General features: G+C 47.3%; 2 protein-coding genes across 3 annotated transcripts in view; both read right to left on the bottom strand.

Moving 5' to 3' along the window:
• Window positions 1-15,726, bottom strand: part of ENDOD1 (endonuclease domain containing 1) — a 35,487-nt gene extending 19,761 nt beyond the window's left edge. For both annotated transcript variants that reach the window (XM_089915416.1, XM_089915417.1), the window contains exon 1: window positions 15,309-15,726. In XM_089915416.1, coding sequence (XP_089771542.1) covers window positions 15,309-15,608 — 300 coding nt within the window. In that variant the 5' untranslated portion in view covers window positions 15,609-15,726. The remainder of the gene's footprint in view (window positions 1-15,308) is intronic.
• A 2,725-nt stretch (window positions 15,727-18,451) lies between these two features.
• Window positions 18,452-20,978, bottom strand: LOC149748766 (lysine-specific demethylase 4D-like). Its single transcript, XM_089915415.1, has one exon. It carries the CDS (start codon window positions 20,524-20,526, stop codon window positions 18,961-18,963), a length of 1,566 nt encoding a protein of 521 aa, XP_089771541.1. The 5' UTR covers window positions 20,527-20,978; the 3' UTR covers window positions 18,452-18,960.
• Window positions 20,979-23,769: the final 2,791 nt, after the last annotated feature.

Here is a 23,769-nt window from a genome sequence, read left to right as displayed (position 1 = left end):
GGAGACCTAGTGAGCTCCCATCTAACTCTGTGGGGACAGAGAGGCTATTTCCTTTGGGGTTTGCTTTATTTTTCAACCAGAGTTAAATCATTAGATGAGTGGAACAGCGGGTGTTCCAATTTTGTTTCTGCTGTGTGAACTGTGATACACACACACACAGACATTAAAGAGTTGCTGTCACCCTGTTGCCCATCACCAGGTGGGTCAGAGGGCCCCCCCCTTACAAGGAACTAAAACTGCAGCTGAAATCGGAACATCAGATAATCTTATCAGAGCTGGAGCTGGACGCTGCAGACAGGCCCTCTGCACACTCCCACAAGTCAGAATGAACTAGATCTGAGGACCCACCACAAAAAATACCCAGCTTGGGAAAGAGCTGCCTTTCAGAAAAGAAACAGGAGGCCAGAGGGGCCATAAGAGCTGCGGAAGGACGTTTGGGGAGGAATAAACCACCAGGCCTTTCAGCTCTCAGGAAAGAAGTAAGCAGAGTTCCGACCCACCCATTTCAGAAAGAAAAAAAAAAAAAATCCTCCCTGCTTGGCATCTAAAATATTCTTTATCCTCTTGGGAACAGAAACAGCTTTAGAAGAATTAGAAGGATGCTTTTCCCTTTTTTTTTTTTTTTTTTATAAGGAATGAGAAATGCAGGGCTTTCCATTTCCTGAACAGCCTTCCTCCCCCTGAATCACCCTTCCTCTGGGCTCCCCAAGCTGCCCACACACCTCCCTGCCTCTGGGGAGCAGCAAGCATCTCCAGCTGTCCTTGTGCTGTGCACATCGTAGGCGCGTGGCACATGTCTGTGTGGGGTGAACCGTGCAGAAGGGAGAAAAACGGCCTAAGAGTTCTCTCCTCCTAAGTCGGAAGGTGGTGGAACACAGGAGGGAATGAAAGGATGCTGCACTTCCATTTCAGACCTTCCTTTGTCTTCAGAATTTGAAAAAATAAAAATGAAAGAGGGGAGGTTCAAAAAAAATGCCCCAATCCTAAACTGGCACTGGGTACAGGCAAGGGAGGCCTGAGAAGAGGCCAGGGGGTGGCCTCGAGAGCAAATTCCCGCGGAACGCCTCCAATTGCTCCTCCCGGGAGCCTGAGAAAGTGCGCGGGCGCCTTTAAGACCTCTCCAGACCTCCGGTACCTTCTCAAGTTACAACACCCCTGGTCATCTTCGTCTTCACTCACTGAAGCCAGTTTTCCATTCTGTGCTCTTGTTTTCTTTCCCAGAGCAATTATTCTTAGCATTTGACAATGTGTTATAGAATTCAAACAAGTCAGTTAAATTGAGACATCTCCATTTCTAATTTTTTCCACCTTCTGTGTTCAGAGATCAGAGGTTCTTAGAATCACCTGGAAGCTTTAAAAAGCTTGAGTGTGGGGGGGTAGTGCTTGGAGATCAGCACGATGTGGGTTTTTTTGTTTTTGTTTTTGTTTTGTTTTGTTTTTTTGCGGTACGCGGGCCTCTCACTGTTGTGGCCTCTCCCGTTGCAGAGCACAGGCTCCGGACGCGCAGGCTCAGCGGCCATGGCTCACGGGCTCAGCCGCTCCGCGGCGTGTGGGATCTTCCCGGACCAGGGCACGAACCCGTGTCCCCTGCATCGGCAGGCGGACTCTCAACCACTGCGCCACCAGGGAAGCCCCACGATGTTTTTTAAAAAGTTTTCCAGGTGATTCTAAATGGAGAACCCCTGGGCTGGATCCCTATCAGATTCTCCTTTGTCTCTGGTGGAATTAAGCCCCTGCCTGGACAGCTATTACAACAAATTAGTGATATTTCCTTAAATCTAGAGTTCTCCAAATTCAATCTGTATTAGAAGCAACTTGGTCCCTGGTCGGAGAACTAAGATCCCTCATGCTGCGCAGCGCGGCCAAAAAATAAAAAATAAATCATTTAAAAACGTAGATTTGTGTACTTCACACCAGAGGTGTATTCTGTAGGCCTGGGGTGGGGCTCAAAAGTGCATTTTTAAAAATTATTTTTATTTATTTTATTTTTGGCTGTATTGGGTCTTTGTTGGTGCGCAAGGGCTTTTCTCTGATTGCGGCGAGCGGGGGCCACTCTTCGCTGCGGTGCACAGGCTTCTCACTGCGGTGGCTTCTCTTGTTTCGGAGCACGGGCTCTAGGTACGCAGGCTTCAGTAGTTGTGGCACACAGGCTCAGTAGTTGTGGCTTGCGGGCTCTAGACTGCAGGCTCAGTAGTTGTAGTGCACGGGCTTAGTTGCTACGCGGCATGTGGGATCTTCCCGGACCAGGGCTCGAACCCGTGTCTCCTGCATTGGCACGTGGATTCTTAACCACTGTGCCACCAGGGAAGCCCCAAGAGTGCATTTTTAACCACCACCCCAAGTGATGCTGATGCAGGGGGTCCATGGACAGCAGTGAAACACAATTGCTTACTACATCCTTTCTGGTAGTGGCCCAGCGGGGCTTAATTTATTCACACGCTATTAATACTTTCCAAGAGGTATTATCCACAAATCACAAGAGCTGGGATGATAATGCCAAGAAAGAGAATAAAGTACTACAGGGCCATTTGGATCCTCCACCCATCAGAGCAGCTAATATTCTGATCCCCAAGATGGATAAACATGAATTTCCTGCCTTATTCATATGTGAAGTGAGAAGTCTCTTTTTGCTTATTTATACTTTTCGGGTCATACCTCACTGCTCTTTCTAACATCTTCAGTAGCATCCTATACTTCCGGGTTAAATGACAAACTAGCATAGTCATGACTCCCCCCACCCCCAATTTCTCCAACCTCCTCTCTCAAGTCTTCCCTTACATTCAACCAGAAAAGGACAATCCCTGTCCCCCAACCGAGTCAGTTACATGGTTGTGATGTAAATGCTGCCCTGCTTCCCTCTGTACTGCTGCCCCTGTCAACACTGGTGGAGGGGGGCCTTCACCATTCCACTCCGCTACTTATATCCTAGCTGGGTGCCCGGGCCCAGCTCCAACCTCACCGCTCCTGTGTTGAGTGGTCTCCTTTGGCCCCCCAGATCCACTCTCCACTCTCTCCTGTGCTCTGCTCTGTGTCCCAGGAGGCTGATTTCTCGGGACCACATCATCTGAGCTCTCTGGCCCTCTGGCTTCTGGCTGGGGCAGCCAGTGGGAGGGGGGAAGAGAGAGGATGTATTCCCTTGCTCCCTTCCCACCTGGTTGCTGTGGTCCTGGCTCTGGCTGAGTTCCTCTGCAGTCACAGCTCTCCCCAGCTCCCCGCTGACCCCACAGGCCTGGGATGGTGACAGCTTCCTGCGATGGCTAGGCCCTGGGTACTTTACCACATCTTGTTGACTCCCTTAATTCTCGGCAAATAGTTTCTTCATTCAATTCTGTCAGTTAAACTACTCTGAGAGTTCCACCTGTTTCCCTCCCAGACCCTGGCTGATATAGCCTCAGTAAGAGGCTTCCCAAGACCCCAGCTCACCCAGTCCTAGGAGATCACACCCACCTCGGGGCCTTTCGTAGCATGAATTACACACACGGTTGGTATGCAGAATGGGTTCTGTTGAGTAGTGGGGGTCCCTTGAGTAGTCTAATCTGGCTGCCCACTCTGGGCTCTCCCAGCCAACCACCAGGTATGCCAACCCTGTCAGCCAATGCACCACATTCAACCCCTACTTCTAAATTAACCAAGTACTTCTGACACTATCTCTAAAAGAGTGGTATTTCTTAGCACATGACCCTCTCCTACCCACCTCCTTGCCAGGCATAACCAAGGGACAGCCAGCCTGGTAGGGACAGCAGCCTACCAGATGGCTCTCTTGGGTTCTCGATACAAGAAGCTCAAAGCCTGACAACAGGGTGTGAAGGTTGTTAGATGGACGTTAGGACTGGCAGCCAGCCTGACCCATGGGAAAGCAGAAGAACTCGTTAAGAGAGAAAAGACAGAGGAGGGTGGGAGAAAGATCCTGAAGACTCTGTGGGACTGTTTGATTTCTAGAAGCTTCCCTGTCCTGGATCCTTTGAGGCCTGTTCCTGTGCCTGTGAATTTACCAGTGATCTCATACAACGGTCCTGCCCTTCACCCAAATAAGCCTGGGTAAGCTTATGATTCATGTATCAAAAAGCCTGACGGGCTTCCCTGGTGGCGCAGTGGTTGAGAGTCCGCCTGCCGATGCAGGGGACACGGGTTCGTGCCCCGGTCCGGGAGGATCCCACATGCCGCGGAGCGGCTGGGCCCGTGAGCCGTGGCCGCTGAGCCTGCGCGTCCGGAGCCTGTGCTCCGCAACGGGAGAGGCCACAACAGTGAGAGGCCCGTGTACCACAAAAAAAAAAAAAAAAAAGCCTGAAACCTCAGGAGTCTTACTCTTATGAGAACCCAAGTGAATCGGGACAGGGACTTTGCAGGCCAGGAACCGAACCGTCTAGACACCTGGATTAAATCTCGGGCACAAAGGAAGAGACACGTGTGCCTTGGTTGCAGAAGATCTGGAACAGATCAGAGGGGCACCCGGGGACTGAGAGAAGGCACTTCTACTAAATTCTTCAACAGAGAGTATAGTGCAGGAACAGCTGAACTCAGAAAAAATGGAGACCTGTCACAGGCAAGGCGGCAATGAAGCAGGAGTACGGGGGAAGTAAGGGCATTTCAGCAATAACACTGGGTCAGACCTAAGGGCACGGTAACCCTCATCCTGGTTGTCTCCAAGGCAGGCACTGGCTGGGAAGCAAAGGTTACTTATTCATTCCACATGCTTAACATACACGTATTGAGAGTGTAGACACAGCGCAGTCATACTGAACCGCCCTAACTCATCCACAGGGTAGGGATGATTTATGAGCTCCAGGCCACAGATGAGGACTGAATCCATGAGATTCAGTAACATTTCCAAGGTCAACCAGCTGGTAACTGACAGAGCTGGGACTCAGCCCAGTTTTGTCTCACTATAAAACCAATCTCCTTAACAACTCCGTATGCCCAATCCTTGCCCCTTCAGGCCTAAGAGTCTGGTGGGAGAGAGTTAAGTAAACCACTTCTTATGCCTGGTCTGCCTTCCCGACTACGTTAACAAGACACCTGAGGGCAGGGCACATCATGGGTTCCTATTTCTGGGCTTAGACCCAAGAGCTCAATAAATGGTTGTGATGCTGACGACAATAACAACACTGATAAAAGGATCAACAAGCAGCCGAGGTCTGGGGACTCATCCTTTGCAACGCTAACATTCTCCCCCTGCTGCCCAGGAATGAATAAAGGGATGAACAGATAATAAACAGGGTGAGCTTGTTTCTGCCCCTGAAGATCCCTCTAATTGCATGCCTACCTCTTAAACCCCAATTCATTGACAGAGAAGAGAACAAATTGATGATGAACTCTTGTTGCTGATTGGCTGTGACCACATTTATGATGTAAATAAGTGAGAGGAAACTCCTAGGCTCTGACTGGCCTGGGGCAGGAGGCCCCAGGAGCAGAAGGGCATCCAACACGGAAGCAGAAAAGCAAGAGCAGTGAGCCTGGTCAAAGAGCTCCCTGGGTGCAGAACGGCAGCCTATGAGGTACCACTATCAACTCAGTTATGCATCACCCTCATCTGAAAACTGGGGAAGGCGCATAGCTAATCTCCACACAAGATTGTAACTAACTATAAGACATGGCCCTTCTCCAAAGCCAACAGGCAAAACGTACCCTTCATCTTAAAGATCATTAGAGAAGGGGACTTGATAGCCCTTGGACCCTTTTCCACAGCATCATAGCTCTCACGTCAGGAATGATTTATTTGCATCCAACCTCAACCCTCCTCAAGCTGTTGAAGCTTAAGACCTCTTGTCTTTAGCACAAAAGAGACAGAATCTGCTTCTCAATGTTGTGTCACATATATCCTCTGAGGCTAGTAAATCTGCCCCCAGGCAAAATCATTTCCATTTCTTTGACCTCTTCTCTTGGGTTTTGTGAGCTTTTCAAGTTCCTCTAAAGGTGAGACTACTTGGCAGCAGGGTTTAGTGACCGAACAGAATACCAGATTAGAAATGAGGAGATCTGTCAGCTCTGTCACTTACTGGCCTTGTGACCTCGGGCAGACCAGTGACTCCCCGGGCCCCTGTCTCTTCTATAAGAGGAGAAGGATAACCTCCTGTGCTCAGGAATGAGGAGAGGGGGAAGAAAGCAGGATTATTTCAGGCCATCAGTCAGTTATACATGATACAGACTTGAGAGAAAAAGGTGATGAAATAGACTTTGCATTTCAAGTCCCCAGGCCTTCTATTTCTAGCGAAAATGCTTAATGAGACAAATTGTTTATGTTTCTGTGCAGACTTGCTCATCAAAAAGTGTGCCGTTTGAGAGGCTCGTTAGATGTGGCTTCACAGAGTCCAAAAGGGTGCTAAGCCTTGACTAGAATAAAGGATGTGAGAGTGCACGTCTCTCTATATGTAATGGAAATTTCTGGAATGTTACACACACACATACACCCATACACACAAACTGTGAAGACTGGCTATCTGTGAAAAGCGGATCTTTTTCTTTATATACTTCCAAAATGCTCAGAAGAATCTTTTTACCATAAGCACATATTACTTTTATAATCCTAAAAAAAAACCCTAAATATGATAAAGAACCACCACCAGCACCCCATTAAAGAGGTTCAAGGAAACTGTCTGTAGGTCTAGATCTAAGGCTGCCATGCCATGATAGGAATAAGACTGCAAAGCTTTCAAATTTCACTGCTGGTGTTCAACCCATATCTGCTGGATGCTCACAACTCAACATTTATTAAGCACTTACTCAGTGCTGGCATCATGCTAGACCAGGAGTTGGCAAACTACAGCCTGTGCACCAAATCCGACCCACCACCTGTTTCATAAATAAAGTTTTCTTGGAGCATAGCCACACCTACTCATTTATGCATTGTCTGCAGCTGCTTTTGCGCTGGAACAGCTGGGTTGAATAGTTGCAGAAGAGACCATACGGCCCAAAAGTCTAAACTATTTACTATTTGGCCCTTTACAGAAAAGGTTGCTGGCCAGTGCGTTAAGCAATGAGGATTCGATGGTGAGTATGACAGGCCTGAGCCCTGCACTCATGGAACGGGGGCACTCAATCAGTCACACAACAAATGTATTATTGTACCACACTAGCAAAGAAAGGTGTGTTTGGTGCCACTAGAGAGTATTATGGGCAGTTGACCTAGGTGGGAATATCACGGAAGACAAAAAAGCCCAGCGGGTACAAGGGTCCTATGATGGGAGAGAACATAGAAATAAAAAACAACAAAAACAAAAACAAAATAGAAAGAAGCCAAAGTGGCAGGAGGTTAAGGCCTGGCAACGTGTGACGCCAGATAAGGCCAGAAGGGGAATGAGAGACCAACCAAGCAGGACTCTGGAGACCCTGATAAGGACTTGTCTTTATCTGAAGAGAAATGGGGAGCCCTGAAGGGTTTCCAGTGAGGCCACTGGAGATACAATGAGATGAATGTTTTGAATTTCTCTGGCTTCCAGGTGGAGACCCAGGTGGGATGGGTTAGCCAGTCAGGAAGCTGTTTTGCAGAGGCCTGGATGCAGATGGTAGGGATTAGAGGGGTGAAGTCTGTCAACTGAGGTGCAGAAGCAAGACCATCAACCATCCCAAACGGTCCACTTGGCTGTGAAGGAGGTGTCCAATGTTATCATGGGTTCCATGGTTCCAGATACAACACAAATATCCAAGAATGACAAAAGACCTGTTTATGGTTCATAAACCCAGCTTTCCTTTCCCTGTGTTTCCGTGTGTCCTGAGACTATGATGGATGCCCAGTCTTTCAGATACGTAAACAGTGGCCATTTCCTTACATGGTCCCTGTTCAATCATGCATCCTGGGCAATTCAACCACCCCTGAAATGAAGGTGCAAGTCAACTGGAACATGTAATCTAATTTATGTTTTCAAATCCTATTTCATCCAACTATTTACTCTGCAAAAGGTGAAGTACTCATATTTTCAGTTTTGATTAAAAATATTAAATGCCCTCATTTGACCTCCTTTGAATGAGCCACACGTCTGTCAGGCACTGGGTAAATAAAAGCATGACTGGAATACTAAATGGTGCTTCTATTTTGGGTTCACCCTATGATTTGGTTTCTTTTTTATTTCTCCTTCCTTTCAGTGGCCAAATAGATATGTCAGCAGGCAAGGAATTATTGCTGCCATAGATGTCAAGTTCTACTAACCAAAAGGGTACGTGACCACTCAGGAGACATGATACACAACATGAAGGAAAAACATTTTTGAACTAACAGGAATTCTAGGAGCGAGATCAGATCACTGGCAGTGAAAGCTACTGGCAAACGGGAGGACTTATTTTCTCATATTTCCGCTTGTACAGCTGACAGTTTAAAAGGAAGAGGAATTAAAGCCCAACAAATAAAATCTTTATTCCTCAAGGAATGCTCCATTCAATCACCATGAGCTATAACTGAAATTTCCAGGATGGTGTGTTAGAAGCCAAGCCAGACATCATCCAAAGAACTGGATTAGTTCAGTAAAATAAAAATAAAATAACAGGGCTTCCCTGGTGGCACAGTGGTTGAGAGTCCGCCTGCCGACGCAGGGGACACGGGTTCGTGCCCTGGTCCGGGAGGATCCCACATGCCGCGGAGCGGCTGGGCCCGTGAGCCATGGCCGCTGAGCCTGCGTGTCCGGAGCCTGTGCTCCGCAACGGGAGAGGCCACAACAGTGAGAGGCCCGTGTACCGCAATAAAAAAAATAATAATAATAAAATAAAATAAAATAACAAATCAGTCAATTTGGAATCCGGAGAGAAAATACTGACATTGTCAGTGGAAAGCAGCATGGTAGAGCAGAAAGAGAGCTAAGAGCTCTGGAGTGGGACAGCCATAAGCTCCAATCCAGACTCGGCCATCTAGCAGCTTTGTGACCTTGGATAAGTTATTTAACGATGCTGAACCTCAGTTTCCTAAACTATAAACCATGGGTCATAGGACCTAGAGTTGTTCTGTGAATGAGTTAATTTGTGAAGATCCTTGCACACAGTAAGGGATCAGTAAATGATAGTTCCTTTCCTGGACTGTCCAAATTTAAGTCTGGGCTGAAAGAATGGTGCACAGCTCCATCACCACTAGACTGTTCCAGGACAAAACATCACTAAAATGTTCTGCCGATACAGGGCAAGTACCCTAACTCGCTTCTGAGAATGACCACGAATCAGATGGAAACACTAAATTCAAAGATGAAGAAAAAGCCAGAAAAGGAGAAAAATGGAGTGAAGGGTAGCATGTATGACTGTTTTTACTATCTGCACTCCAGTAAGGAAGAAATTGTGAGCAATTGATTTTGGAACCATCCCTGTGAGCCCGGCGCTTCCTGGCCCTCCTCGGGCTTAGCAGAGTAGGCTGGAACGCAATTGCTCACTGTTCGTTTTATGACAACACACCTCTTGGTTGCTCAGGTCTAGGAGGGTGGAGGTGCTCTGGCACCTGTTTTGTTTTTGTTTTTCCAATCACCTAAATCCATCTACCCATCCACCTGTCCATTCCATCGTCCATTCATTCAATCTCTCACCATGTACCTTCTGAGCACCTATTATGTGAATGTGGGACATACACCGAGCATTTGAGAAGATACACAGATGGATGTTTTAGGTTGTTGGCGAGATTTGTGGAATTGCAGGAGTTGCCTATCTAATCCAACATTCCATTCGTGTGTGTGCGTGTTTAACATCTATTAGAGTAAGACCTTAGTAGTGTACACATTACTATTTATTAAGACCTCACCATATTACAGGTTCTATGCTGCGTGCTTATATGTGTTATCTCGTTTATGTGTCACGACCACTCTGTGAAGTCAACACTGTTATTATCTTAATGAACAGATCAGAAAAATAGGACTGGAAGAATTTGATCACACAGATTGTAAGTGGCAGAGCAGGGATCTGAAGTCATGTTTCTTTTCTTTTTTTTTTTTTGTTTTTTTTTTTGTTTTTTTTTTTGCGGTACGCGGGCCTCTCACTGTTGTGGCCTCTCCCGTTGCGGAGCACAGGCTCCGGACGCGCAGGCTCAGCGGCCATGGCTCACGGGCCCAGCCGCTCCGCGGCATGTGGGATCTTCCCGGACTGGGGCACGAACCCGTGTTCCCTGCATCGGCAGGTGGACTCTCAACCACTGCGCCACCGGGGAAGCCCCTAAAGTCACGTTTCTTAACGAGGAAGGAAGAATCAGAATTGTCCTGTTTGCTGTGTCCCTTACCCAGAGATGTGTATGATATCTTCTTTATATCTGTTCTCTGACACAATTAAAAGAGGGCTGATGTTAGAACAAATGAAACAGTGTGTCAAACAGTTTCAGGAAGTGCAAGCAAGAAGCCACTGATGGAAATTAAAAATTAAGGACTTAATCGAGGTTCTAGATGTGACAACTGTTCACATACATTTACTAAGATTTGAAATATGACTTCATTGGGCCCTTTCGGAAAATACTTTTGCCGTTAGCAGGACTATCCGCTTCTCTCCGGAGCCACTGACACCTGAGCAACATTCACGTGGCCAAACATGTGCTCTGACTTGTCCTACGACTGTTGGGAAAGAGAAATGGAGTAGAAATGAAGATTTCCATATAAAAGATGAGAATTGAAGTCCTATGACCATTAATGCAGTGGATCCATGGGAAGTCAAAGATCTCCATGGTTCATCAAAAGAGCTCCGGACTAGGAGCAACTAGTCATGAGTTCAAATCCAAGCTGTGTGGCCTTGGGCACAACAATTAACCTCTCTGAGCCAGTTTCCTCATTTCTACAATGAAGAGAATAAGATCTACCTCACAGTATTTTTGTAAGATTAAAGAAGTATAAGCAGAATATAAAACCAGTTCCTTCCAATATTCACATTTACAAAATGACAGGGTCTTGAGGACTTCCCTGGCGGTCCAGTGGTTAAGACTCTGCACTCCCCCTGCAGGGGGCACGGGTTTGATCCCTGGTCGGGATACTAAGATCCCACATGCCGCGTGGCATGGCCAAAAAAAAAAAAAAAAATTGTTTTTAAAAAATGACAGGGTCTTATACGTTGGCTTCTAGCGTGAATAGACAACATCCTTTGCAAAGGCATCACTAGTACCTTATCCAAAAATTCTTCCATTAAACAGAAATGAGCTAAGCAACTAAAAGGTTTGAGGCTCCCTGTACTAAACCAGAGCCCAGTTCTCAATTTTGACTGCAAACCCTCCGGACCATCTCTGTCCTGCTAAGGACCATCTCTGTCCTGCTAATAGGGACACACTGTCTCATCTCTTTCTCGCCTTCTCCCCATTCTCAATTTAAAGGTGACCACATTCCACATAAAACCCACAACAGCCCTCTGTCTTCTCTGTTTCCTTTTAAAATAATTTTTTTTGATGTGGACCATTTTTAAAGTCTTTATTGAATGTGTTACAACAGTGCTTCTGTTTTATGTTTTGGTTTTTTGGTCAGGAGGCATGTGGGATCTCGGCTCCCCGACCAGGGATTGAACCTGCACCGGAAGGCAAAGTCTTAACCACTGGACCACCAGGGAAGTCCCTCCGCTTCCTTTTAAAGTTCTCATTATGTCCTTCAGAAGGCCCCTCAGATGCGGGATCCTGTCATCTGATGCTAAAGAGATCGAAATCATCTGGGGTAGTTCCAAAGGCCGGAGCTAGAACAGGTGGGGTGGATTTAGAGGAAGGTTCCAGCACTGCATATGGAATATGTTTGGAACAGTGGCTGCTGGTTAGCTGGGAGGCAAGCTTCTAAAGCAGGCAGCTCTCCACCAAGGAAGCCCAAGCAGAATATCTCACCCACTGTTGCCTGACTGAACCTCCGAACATCAAATGATTTTATTCAACACTTACTGAGTGCTTTCTGTGTCCTAGGCACTAGAAATGCAAGCCCTCAGTCTCTCCGCTGGAGATACGGACCCGCAAGCAGGTAGGTATAAAACAGTGTGGTAAGTAAAAATATAGAGAAATTACAGGGAGCACTGTGGGGTGGACCTAACTCAGGAAGTGGACCTCACTCAGGTGGGCTCTTCCTTCTGGAGGAGGTGACACCTCGGCAGTCTTAAAGGATGGAGTAGGGAGGCAGTGAGGGGCAAGACGGGGGCAGTGTAGAAAGGGCATTTGGGGCAAAAGGAATCAGCATGAGCAAAGGAACAAATGTGACCAACAGAATGGTTTATGAGAGGCACTCCAGGCAGCTAGATAATGCTAGAAGAGCACATGAGGGTGGGGAGGGGTAGGACACAGGCTGGAGCTACAGACAGGAGCCAGGGCACGGGGCCCCTGTAAACTGCATTCTGCAGGGTGGAATTCTGGGTCCCTGTGTTTTTAAGCACAAGAGTGCTTACAACACCCTAAAGGTTTTACGCACGAGTGACTTAAGTTTCTATCATCTTCGATTCAGGAGGTTTTCGGTTGTTGTCTTTTATTTTTCCCCCAAAGGGAAACTGCAGGACAGCCTTGCGAGCTGCCCTAATTGAGCTTCAGGAGCCTCAGGGTCAGAACAGCCCTACCTGACTAACTACGGAAGGCAAGCACCCAGCTCCTTTGGTCCCCTGCCTCTTCCTCTATCTGCTGGGCCTCTTGGTAACACTAACTTTCTAAAGAGGTGATGTGGGCACAAGGTGACTCAGCATTACAGAGTGCTTGGAAGCAGCCAGAAGTCCACGTTGAGCCCTGAGCATCTTTCTGCAGTGGGCACACTGGCTGGGAGGCAGGTCTTGGGGGGGCAGGTTTGCTGCAGTGTGCTCCAGAGCCTGCCAGCATGGCAATCTGGCGGCTTCTCCCCCTCTCTCCTTCCTTGCCTCCTTCCTAATAGCCCCTGGCTCCTGGCTGACTTGACTGGACACTGCGGTGGGAAGGGACGGGCAGCACAAAGTTGTCTTGCAGAGAAAAGCATCCTTCCAGTTGTGCTCAGCCACTGGGCCCTTCCCACCTCCCCAGTCGGGAACTCTGGTCTCCTGTGCTTTTCTGAACCACTGTACCTCTCACCTCTGGAGCTGCCATTTGGAGTTATTCCCTCCCACCCCACCAGCTCCTTCCTCTTTCCCCATCCTATTTTACCTCTCCAGTCCTATCCCTCATTACCAGGGTCCACGGTCTCCACTGCCTATGTGAAGGTTCTGTCCATTTCCTCCCTGCTGAATGAGTCATGCTCCTTTGGGCTCCTTCAATAACTGCATAAATGGCTCTGCTCCACACCCCGGCCCCAAACCTTCCTTGATCACTCCTTCATACCCGACCCCTCCCTTCCATCACTCCTCTTTATTCTGAGCACTTGAGTCATCTACTCACTGAGTCATCTACTCACTTGTACTGGGTTAGCTGCCCCAACCACTCCCCACACACTAATCCCTGACTCAGCCACGCGTTTCTCACACAGCATGTCCCCTCTGCTGGGAATGTCTTTGTCCTTGTCTCCCTTCTGAACTCTGCCTCATCCTCCCAGGTAAAGTACAAACGTCACCCTGACCCAAAGGCTTACCCCGTCACCTCCAAGACGGATTAAATCTAATAAGACTTCTTCTACCCTTTTAAACTGAGGATGTTTTGCTTATGTCATAATAACAGCTAGGACTGATATACCAGGCACGAGAACCTTATATGGAGTAATTCATGCAATCCTCAAAATCACCCTGTTATTACCTCTAAGTCAACCAGCCCAAGTTTACAGCAAGTCAGTGGAAGAACAGGCTTAAACCCAGGCAGCGTGGCTCTAATCAGAGGTGTCGCCACCTCGTCACCCAGCAGACCAGGAAGCCTTTGAGTCCCAGAGCTACGCTCTGTTCCCCTGGCACCCCAAGTGCCTGGCACACAGTGGGTGACTACTAAATGTGGTGGTTCTGGATTTAACTGAAACTTGTTCAGCATGCATCCCACGTCTTCCTCACATGTATGTTCTGTCTCCCCAAGCCATCCATGAGATCCTCGGTGAGAAAGGACCAGGTCATCTATTTTCCTCACAGGTCTGCAATCACATGCATACTGGGGAACTGGGGGAAACGCAGAGAGCTCTAGGGGTGCAGATGGGGGCAAACTAACTTTAGGTTACTATATGCCTTAAGTGTGTATACTTTACAAAGGCTTTTTCACATGCCTGATCTCAAAGGTTCTGACATCAACAGGCTGTGGAGAAGGTAAAGAGACGGAGGTGCAGATGGCCTGAGAGCTGGTCAAGGTCTTAGAGCCAGAAATAACTGAATGATATTAAAGAAATTACAACCCAGGGCTCTGAATAAAACAGCTGAACGCCAGTCCCCTGCTCACAATGCCTAGGCAGCTGTGGCCATCAAGAATGGGCAGGCTGATGTAAGTCAACTATATTTCAACTAAAAAAAGTAAAACAAGAAAAGATCAAGGTCAACCAGTTCTAAAAAAAAAAAAAAAGAATGGGTGGGCTGAGTGTTCAGCTCCTCCCCCAGATCGGGTGTCCTTGGTTGCTGGGACAGGGGAGCCTGGCAGGGTGTTCTCCACAGGAGGCTGGCTGCGCAGACCTAGGGCAGGGTGTGTGAAGGCAGCTTCAGCAGGACCTCTGGGAGCCTCTTGGAGTGTTTGGTCACTCTCACCAGACAGAACAGAAAACCCTGAGAGATGACACACTTTCCAAGTGGTCTGATAATATAGATATGAAGAGCCAGGAGAAACAGGTTTGTTCTTCCCATTAGTAGGAGGTAGTCAATGTCCCTACTATTTGTAACTATCCCATCGCATTTCTAAAAATCCATACCTTTATTTCATTGTCCTAACCCAACATTAACTTCAGATCGAATTTACTCAATGTCCTGTGCAGAAGGGAAGGCTTTTCAGGCTCAGGTGGCCTCTGCAGAAGAAAAGCTTTTTCCTAGTAGGAAGGGCAGTGAACTTCTAGCCAAAAGACCTGCCCCATCTTTATGCAAGTCTCATCGCCCCGCTGAGCCTTGATCTCCTCTTCTGTAAAATGGGCATGAAAATGCCCACTCACCCACCCATCCCACAGAATTGTGGCAACGACCTGTGCGCTCCCAGCCTAGGCATCCCGAAGATTTGGGTGGTCTCTTGGGTCTCCGTCTCACTGTCCTCATTATTCAGGAAGTGAATGAGACACTGCAGATGTCTCCTCTGAAGTGCAGAGAGAACCACCTCCCACTGGGGGCCTCGGACCCCTGAGGCTTAAGCGAAAGCTCGCAGATCGCCCAGCTCTGGCCGTGGCTTTGACAGGGGACGAGGCAGTCTGTAACTCCGGGGGCGCGGTGGGGCGGGTGGAAACCCGGGTTTCCCGACGCTGGCACCGAAGTCTGGGGCTGCCCTTCCCCGCCCTACCGCTCACGGTGGCTGCAAAGTGCCCTGGGAGGCCAGCCCAACGGCCGGGCTTGGGAAGCGCCTCGCTTACCTGCGGCTCCACTAGCCAGCGCTGCTCGGCTCCCAGGGGCGCGGGGCGCGCGGCGCGGAACGCCGAGTACACGGGGATACGGTCCCAGGTGCTGTACAGGGTGGCGAAGCGCTCGGCGCCCTCGGAGCGCTGACAGATCTTCACGTGGGCAGCGGCCGCCAGCCCCGCGGGCGGGGTCCCGGCGTAGAAGAATCGGTCGCATTCGCCGAAGCCGGCTTCCTGCTCGCTTACGAGCCGGCCCTCCAACAACCCCGCCAAAGCGAGGAGGCCGCCCAGCGCCAAACAGCGCGTGGGGCCCATGGTGCGTCTGCGGGCCGGGCGGGGAGAGCGCGAGGCCGCCGAGCGGGTCCGCGGGGAAGTCGGAAGCCGGGGGCGGCGCGGCTGAGCTAGCGCTCTGCTGGCCGAGCTGGGCGTCCCCGGCGGCAGGGGCGGGTCCGCGTCCCGAGGCCGCGCCTCCCTCTCACCCTCCTCCCTGAAGATGGCTGCGCAGGCCCGGCGCCGGGCGCGGGGATGCACCCGGACTTGCACCGCCTGGTTTCTGCAGTCTGCGCTCGCAGGCTCGGGGACGCGCGCTCCCAAGACTGAAAGGTATGAACCGGGTCGGCTTAATCGGAGGAAACGGGAAGGAACCTTCCCTGGGGCTGGGAGCCTAGAAGCCTCCTGAGCCAGCGCGCCTCAGGGATCCTCAAGGATGCAAAGAGGCGGCAGGAGATGCCCACAGAGCTGTGGCTCTTTGGCTCTGATGGGCAGAGACCCCCAGTGACATCCGACGGAAATCAGTCTCCCCCTTCCCAACGAAATGCTCATCCGCCAACACACGGACACAACTTTGATGAAGTTTCAGCAGATCAGAAGCCAGGAGACCCAAGTTAAAAATCCTCTTCTAGGAAATTCCTAACCTAGGGAAATAGGACAGCTCTTGTGGTTTACTTGGTGCTGCGAGGCTTAGAATCAAAACCAAAACCAAGAAAGAAACGAGACCGGCCAACATCACTGGTTGGTAGGTTGGTTGATTCATATTTCTTTCTTGAGTGCCTATGTGCCAACCTGGGTTCAGCGACTGGGTACAGTGGTAAACAAGAGTAGGGTCCCTGCGGTCCTGCAGACGAAAACTAGTGGGGAAGCTTGTCGTTAATCAAAGAAACAAGCTATTAAAGGAATAATGACACACACTGAACGTGGAGCTCTGAGAACCTGCCCCTCCGGGGATTCAGGGCGTGTTTGCCTGAAGAGTGTTGTCTGGTCTGAGACCAAGATGTTGACATGAACTAGGCAAAGAGGAAAGCAGCATGTGCTAAGGGGTCTCCCAGCAGAAGGGAACATGATATGTTGGAGGAATTTAAGGAAGGTGGGTGTGGGTAGAGAACAGAGACCTGGGAGAAGGTTATGAGAAATAGGGCTAAAGGAGGCAGGAGACACAGCATTCAGGGGATCATAGGCTAGAGGCCATCAAACATTTTTCAGCAGGACACGGACCCATATTGAGAAAACAAACTTCATGAAATAATCCTTATGCTTAAAACTGACATTGCAATCTAGTATTTCTGTTGTATTCTATTTTTTTCCCCTTTAAAAAACATGCTGCTGGTAACCCACAAAGTTGTTTCTATGACCCACTAATGGCTCATGTCCTGCAGTTTGGAAAGAAATATTATCTAAATCATGTTGAGGATTTTAATCTTTCAATGGCGTAGACACAATCACATTTGCTTTCTGGGCAGAAATGGGCAGACTGGAGTGGCCCAGAATGAATAAAGCAAAACATTTATAAAGATCCAGATGAGAGATGGTACCTTTACTGCGGTGGTGGTAGAGACAGAAGCAGAGTGCGTACTAGGGTGACTTCACTCACATCTTATTATTTAATCTTATTTCCTCAGTGTGCCACGTGGGGAACTGGACCAGAGCGTTCAGATGCTTGTCCAAGATGGCATAATCAGTGAGTCCTGAGCCAGATTTGAGCCAGGCCCGTCTGCTTCCTAAGCCTGACCTTTCCTCTAAGTCACAGCGAATCCATGAGGTGAGCCTATAAAATAGGAGAGAAATTGTCAGAAGAGCACATTTTGGAGCTTAAGAACCAATTCCTTGGAGGCTTCAATACTTGAAAAGTTTGCCTATGTTTGGCCCCTGAAATGAAACCTAAATTTATTTCTTAAAAAAAAAAAGACACATACAATGTGATGTCACAGTAACAACTAGACTTGGAGTCACATGTTCCTTCTGCATCCAAACTATCATTTTCAATTTCTAAAATTTATTCTGAGTTTGGCCACTTCTGTGCATTCTCAACACTATGGCCTAAGTCAGTAACCATCGATTCTCACCTGTATTACTTAGATGTTCTACCTACTTCTCCTGCCCCCAAGGGGTCCACAGAACAATTAAGGTGATTAGTTAAATATGCAAATTATATCATGTCAAGTGCTGTTTTAAACTTCCAATGCCTTCTCATTTCATGTTGAAAAAACTCAAATATTTAACATGAGCTACAAGATCCTGCCTCTCCCTTCTCTAGCCCCAGATACAAATGAGCTTCCTCTCTATCCACTCAAAAGCACCAAGCTCTATGTTAGGGCTGTTACACTTGTTGTTTCATCCAAGTGGACATCAACTCTGCACTTTCCTTCTTGTCATTTGGGACTCAGACATGTCTCCTGCTTTATGAAGTATTCCCTGACCACCGGAACCACACTGCCCATTCTGCACTATCACCCCATCCTCTTTAATCTTTTCACAGAACATATGCCCACTTGATATTGTCTTGTTCATTTATTTGTGGATTTGTTTATTGGGATGTATCAATGACTTAACCATGTGAAATGTACATAGAGCATTGAGAAGGCAGTGGAGACTTGGAGAGAAGATTTTCACATGCTGGCACTTTTTGCCCTGTGTTTGCTCATCTCTCCTAGCAACCTGGATCAGCCAAGTGCCACGTGATTTCCACCAAGTCTCCCTTCAGACAGGGCTACAAACCAAATCCCCCAACCCAGCCAGCCAGCTGGAACCCAACAATCAACCCCAAACTCACCAACATCACACAAGGCAACAAGCTCAGAAAAATAAGTTTTGCTTGAAATGTGTTGATATAATTATTAAGAAAAGTGCAAGAAAAACGACCAACTCTCAGTTGACTGAATGAACAACACAAAAAATAAAGTCACATTTTAACATTCTGGTTACCTTTAATATATTTAATAAAGTCAGATTTTAAGGGCCTAGTTTGGCAAGAAAAGCGGGAAGGGAAGGGGGAAGAGGAAAAGGAGGGAGACTGGAGGCTAATCAAAGCCCAGGATTCTTTAGAAGTTGAGCAGCATCCAGAGCTGGCCCACAGGATGGGAGTCTGAGGTAGATTGGGCTCTGGCGACCTCAGCAGGACCTAGTTTCCAGAGACACTAGAGTGTCCAGTGCATGAATCCTCAGTTTGTGACACAGGAGTTAGCAGTGTCCAAAGATTCCAGGGTCTGGAAGGAAGAAAAAACTTTGGACAATTTGGTAAACACCACGGACCCAGCAGGTCCAGCAGAAGCACAGGAGAGACTCTCATGCAAGACTAGTGACCTGCAAATAGCCAAAGCTCTGAAATGTCAATGCGACCAGTCTCAAAGGATCCCCACGCAAGAGCAGTAGGGTAGAAAGGCATCCCCTGGGCTTAGGCGACAGGGCCACAACCACACCCAGAAGCCTTGTCGGGATGCTGGAGCCCAGGGCTGAGCGGGTCAGCGTTGTCCAGCGAGGGTGCATCCACAGGCAGGGGCTGAGCCTCTGGGTCCTGAGCAATGACTAAGGAAAGCCTCCTCTTAGCCCTGGGGGGAGCAGTTGGATCCTGAGTCCCCTGTTCCCAAGGACGACGACGAGGGCCACACCTTCCAGCTGGGTGGCCATCCGGGGCGGATGGACCTGGGGTCGGCGGCTGGGTCGGGCCGGGCTCCCCGGAGGTGCAGGTGGCCGCAGCCTCGAACTGGGCGGCCGAGCAAGAACCCCGGGCCGGCGAGGGGCGCCGGGACACAGCAGGCAAAGGGACTCGGTGGCGGGTCCCACCGTCCAGGGCTACAGGCACACGCGGGCGCCGAGCGCGGCGTGGCTGGTGGTGCCTCGGGCCCAGAGCAGCTCCGCAGGCCGCGCGGACCTCCCTCCAGGCGTTCAGGCCCTGGCTGCTGGGCTCCGTGGGCCGCCTGTGGTCCACCACGGTCCGGTCCTGCCCGCGTTTCCACAGCTCGTAGCGCTCCGGTTGGAGGACACGCACAAAGGCGTCCATAGAGAAGGTGACCCGGGCCTCCCCGCAGCTGCACTGCGACGCCACTTTGCCGTAATCGATCCAGCGCGGGGAGGCGAAATTGATGGCTTCCGCGCAGTTAAAGCCGTGGTTGAAGCCAGAGTGGTAGCCATAGGGAAACGTCACTATGAACTCTCCAGCCTCCTGAGTGACCCGACCGAAGGGGATGCCGTTGTCCTTGAGGACCGTGGGCGAGATGAGAGCCACCTTGTGCCGCAGGAAGGCCTCACAGCCCCGCGAGCTGCCCGGGAAGAGCTCCCTGGCCAGGCGTTCCAGGCGCCGGCCGTGCTCCGGGGGCACCGCGTACCAAGTCTTGGGCTCCCCGAAGTGCAGGTAGTTGATGCTGTAAAGGTCCATGTCCTCCGTGTGCCAGGCGAATGCGGTCTTCCACATGCCGAAGTAAAGATAGGGGGTGTTGACGCCTTCGATGACCACTCCGCACTCCTGTTCCAGCAGGTCCTGAATGGTTCCCAGGTGTCCAAGGTTCCACTGCTTCGTGTTTTCATCGAATAAGGAGCCACTGACGTCCGCACCATAAACCGGTGAATCATAGGGGCGTGTTTTCCAATATTTTCGCTCCAGATCCTCAAAATCAGAGTAGAATGGAGTCTGGTGTTTTTCACTGTTTGTTAAGCGGCGATACTCACGCACGGTCATGCCTTTCGTCTTTTTGTGGTGCTGAGTAAACACACCTGCCCTCCCAGAAATCACCTGCTGGAGGGGAGCAGCTATTAAGATGTCATCGATATCATCATAGGTCTCTCTGGGTTTCCAGTCCTTGGGTGGAATTACCTTGGCCAGGCCTGCTCGGTGTGCACCTTGGGATTCCATATAAGCAATGTATGTATTGAAATCATTAAACTCTTCTTTGGTTGGATGAAATACCATTATGCTACAACTTGGGTTCTGGGCCCAGTTGGACTTAGACTTCATAGCTTTCATTAATAAGCAAGAAACTCCCAAGTTTTTACTTATGTTCTGGATAGGTGAGGATGATGGAAAACACTACTTTTTCAAAAATGGGTTGGAGTATATCAGCAGGAATCCCCAGTAGACTTTAATGCAATGAGTTGATAATATTTCTTAGGCTTGCTGATTCTGCAGGGGACTCCACGCTGGGCAGAAGCCTTGCTCAGGACTGATGCTGGCTGAGCCTGCAAGTCTGTGATGTCCTTGGTCGACACTTGGCTCTGGCCTCTTGAGGTCTAGTGAATCACCCAGCCCTGGGTGGGTATCCCAAATGTCGTGTCTTCAGGGCAGTATTGGAAACAAAACCTAAGAAAAAATACAATACAGACAGGTTGCAAACTAATGTTTGGTAATAGTTACTAGGGAACTACAAGTAACACACCACCATGGAATATAACTGCATATTCAAAGAAAGGCTAAAATGTCATAAGGTTGACAGTACAAGAAATGGTGCTGTTGTGAACACTGGAAATTCCTGTACTCTGGTAAGGAGAACGGAAATCATTACATTCACTTTGAAAAACTATTTGGACAGTGTCCACTAAAACTGAACTTACCCATGTGCTATGATTCATGCCTAGGATATGTGTGTGTCTGTGCAATGAAAGTCAGGTCCAAGAATGTTCAGAACAACATTATTTCAGTAGCCAAACACTGGAAACAACTCAAATGCCAGTCAACATTAGAATGGTTAAGTACACTGTAGTATATTCATACAACGGAATACAATACAGCAATGAAGATAAAGAAGAAGTACATGAAAATATAAGAATAATTCTATAAACAGAATACTGAGCAAAATTATCCAGACCCAAAAGAATACCTATTCTTTGCTTCCATTTATATAAAGAGAAAAAGGAGGCAACGTAATCTATGTCAGAAGTCAGAGCAGTGGTTACCTTTGTGAGAGAGAGAGGTTGTGAGTGGGGGTGTGAGGAAGTCTCTAGAATAATGTGAATATTCTATCCTGAAGGCAGGTGCTGGTTACACAGCCATCAGAATGGCTTATTGTCATAAATCATCAAGTTATTATGATTTTTACAAATTTCTGTGAAATATTTTTTTTAATTTATTTAAATTATTTAACTAAATTTTAAAATATAGTTTAGGGTGTAAAGCATTAACGGAGACAGATATCTTTCATCATACCAAAAGGAAAAGGAAGGGTGATTGAAAATATATGAACTAAACATTCAATTGAAGAAGTTACAAAATGGAAGAAGAGAAAGAAGGGGTAGGAGTAAAACAATAACAAAGAATAAAGACAAAGTTAATGAACGAGAACACATAGAAGACCAAACACTGATGACCAAAATTATTCTTGGAAGAAATTAATGATAGCAATAAAACAAGGGCATAACTGAGCCTAAGAAAGAAGTGGAAAATAATCCACTAGGAATGAAATAGTGCACAAAAGAATTTTTTAAATCTCAAAAGAGAATCTTAGGAGAAACTTGACAGCAAGATTTTCAAAAGATAAGAGAAAAGAATAATTTTCTGGAGAGGAAACATATCCAAAATGGATCCAAGAAACACCAGAAAGCTTGAATAATACCCCAGTATAAGAAGCTGGTTCAAAGTATGACCCCTGAAAGTCCAGGAGACACATCATTTTATATGTGAATCTAGAAAAGTTGCAAGAAACAGTTAACTCTTATTGTGCAAATTGTCTCAGAGTATGGAAAAAGTTGGAAAGCTACTCAGATGAGGCTATTCTGATCTCTGATAGCAAAACGAAAAAAGGACAATAAAAAATAAATCTACAGGCCATCTTTGTTTATAAGCATAGAAGAAAACATAAAATGGAATGTTATCCAACGAAATACAGCAATATAATAAAAGAATAATACATCATGACCAAATAGAAAGGAAGGATGATTCAACATTGCAAAATTTACTGATATAATCAGAATATTAACAAAGTAAATGAAAAATACCATCATCTTATAGGTACCAAAAAAGCATTTGATGAAATGCAAAATCCATTCATGATATTACAATTCTTACTTGCAAAGCATCAAGAGAAACTTGTTTTGTAAGATAAAGAATTTCAAGGTAAAAAATAGCAAGGATCATTCTTAACAGTGAAACAAAAGTAACATTCTCATTAAAGTTAGGAAAAAGAGATGCATCAACATGAAAAGCTGCTCAGCATCACCAATTATTAGAGAAATGCAAATCAAAACTACAATGAGGTATCACCTCACACCAGTTAGAATGGGCATCATCAGAAAATCTAGAAACAACAAATCCTGGAGAGGGTGTGGAGAAAAGGAAACCCTCTTGTACTGTTGGTGGGAATGTAAGTTGATAGAGCCACTACGGAGAACACTATGGAGGTTCCTTAAAAAACTAAAAATAGAATTACTATATGACCCAACAATCCCACGACTGAGCATATACCCAGAGAAAACCATAGTTCTAAAAGACCCATGCACCCCAATGTTCATTGCAACACTATTTACAATAACTAGGTCATGGAAGCAACCTAAATGCCCATTGACAGACGAATGGATAAAGAAGTTTTGGTACATATATACAATGGAATACTACTCAGCCATAAAAAAGAATGAAATTGAGTCATTTGTTGAGACATAGGTGGATCTAGAGACTGTCATACAGAGTGAAGTTAGTTGAAAAAGAAAAACAAATATCGTATATTAACGCATGTATGTGGAACCTAGAAAAATGGTACAGATGAACTGGTTTGCAGGGCATAAGTTCAGACACAGATGTAGAGAACAAGTGTATGGACACCAAGTAGGGAAAACTGCGATGGGGTGGGGATGGTGGTGTGCTGAATTGGGCGATTGGGATTGACATGTATACACTGATGTGTATAAAATTGATGACTTATAAGAACCTGCAGTATAAACAAACAAACAAAAAAACAGCTAATACTAAACTTTCTTTAGGTTATTTTTATGGAAATACGTTAAAATAAATGTTACAGACATTACACGAAATTTCTAAAAAACTTATATGTTCTGGTATAATGTTGTAAGTCATAATACTCGTTATTACTTTAAAATGTATATCTCAGAAATAACTAAATTTCCTTGTCAATTTCATTATTATGAACTTTCGTCAAATCTTTAACCGTGGTCATTTTTAAGTCTTTTGTCATTTACAGAGAGTACTGCGTGTACTCTGATGCTTTTGCAAAAATGTTCCTATGAAAGGGTTTCATCTTCAAGGAATTCATGGAAAACACTC

The sequence above is a fragment of the Delphinapterus leucas genome, chromosome 7 (genome assembly GCF_059928025.1).
Source record: "Delphinapterus leucas isolate spDelLeu-1000000601 "Yukka" chromosome 7, BTC_Dleu_Yukka2, whole genome shotgun sequence".
In the NCBI taxonomy this organism is placed as follows: domain Eukaryota; kingdom Metazoa; phylum Chordata; class Mammalia; order Artiodactyla; family Monodontidae; genus Delphinapterus; species Delphinapterus leucas.
This window is presented reverse-complemented; position numbering and strand designations above follow the sequence as displayed.

Bases quoted from the DNA above. Each gene is read 5' to 3' on its own strand.
- LOC149748766 (XM_089915415.1), bottom strand. From the start codon at position 20,526: ATGAAAGCTATGAAGTCTAAGTCCAACTGGGCCCAGAACCCAAGTTGT.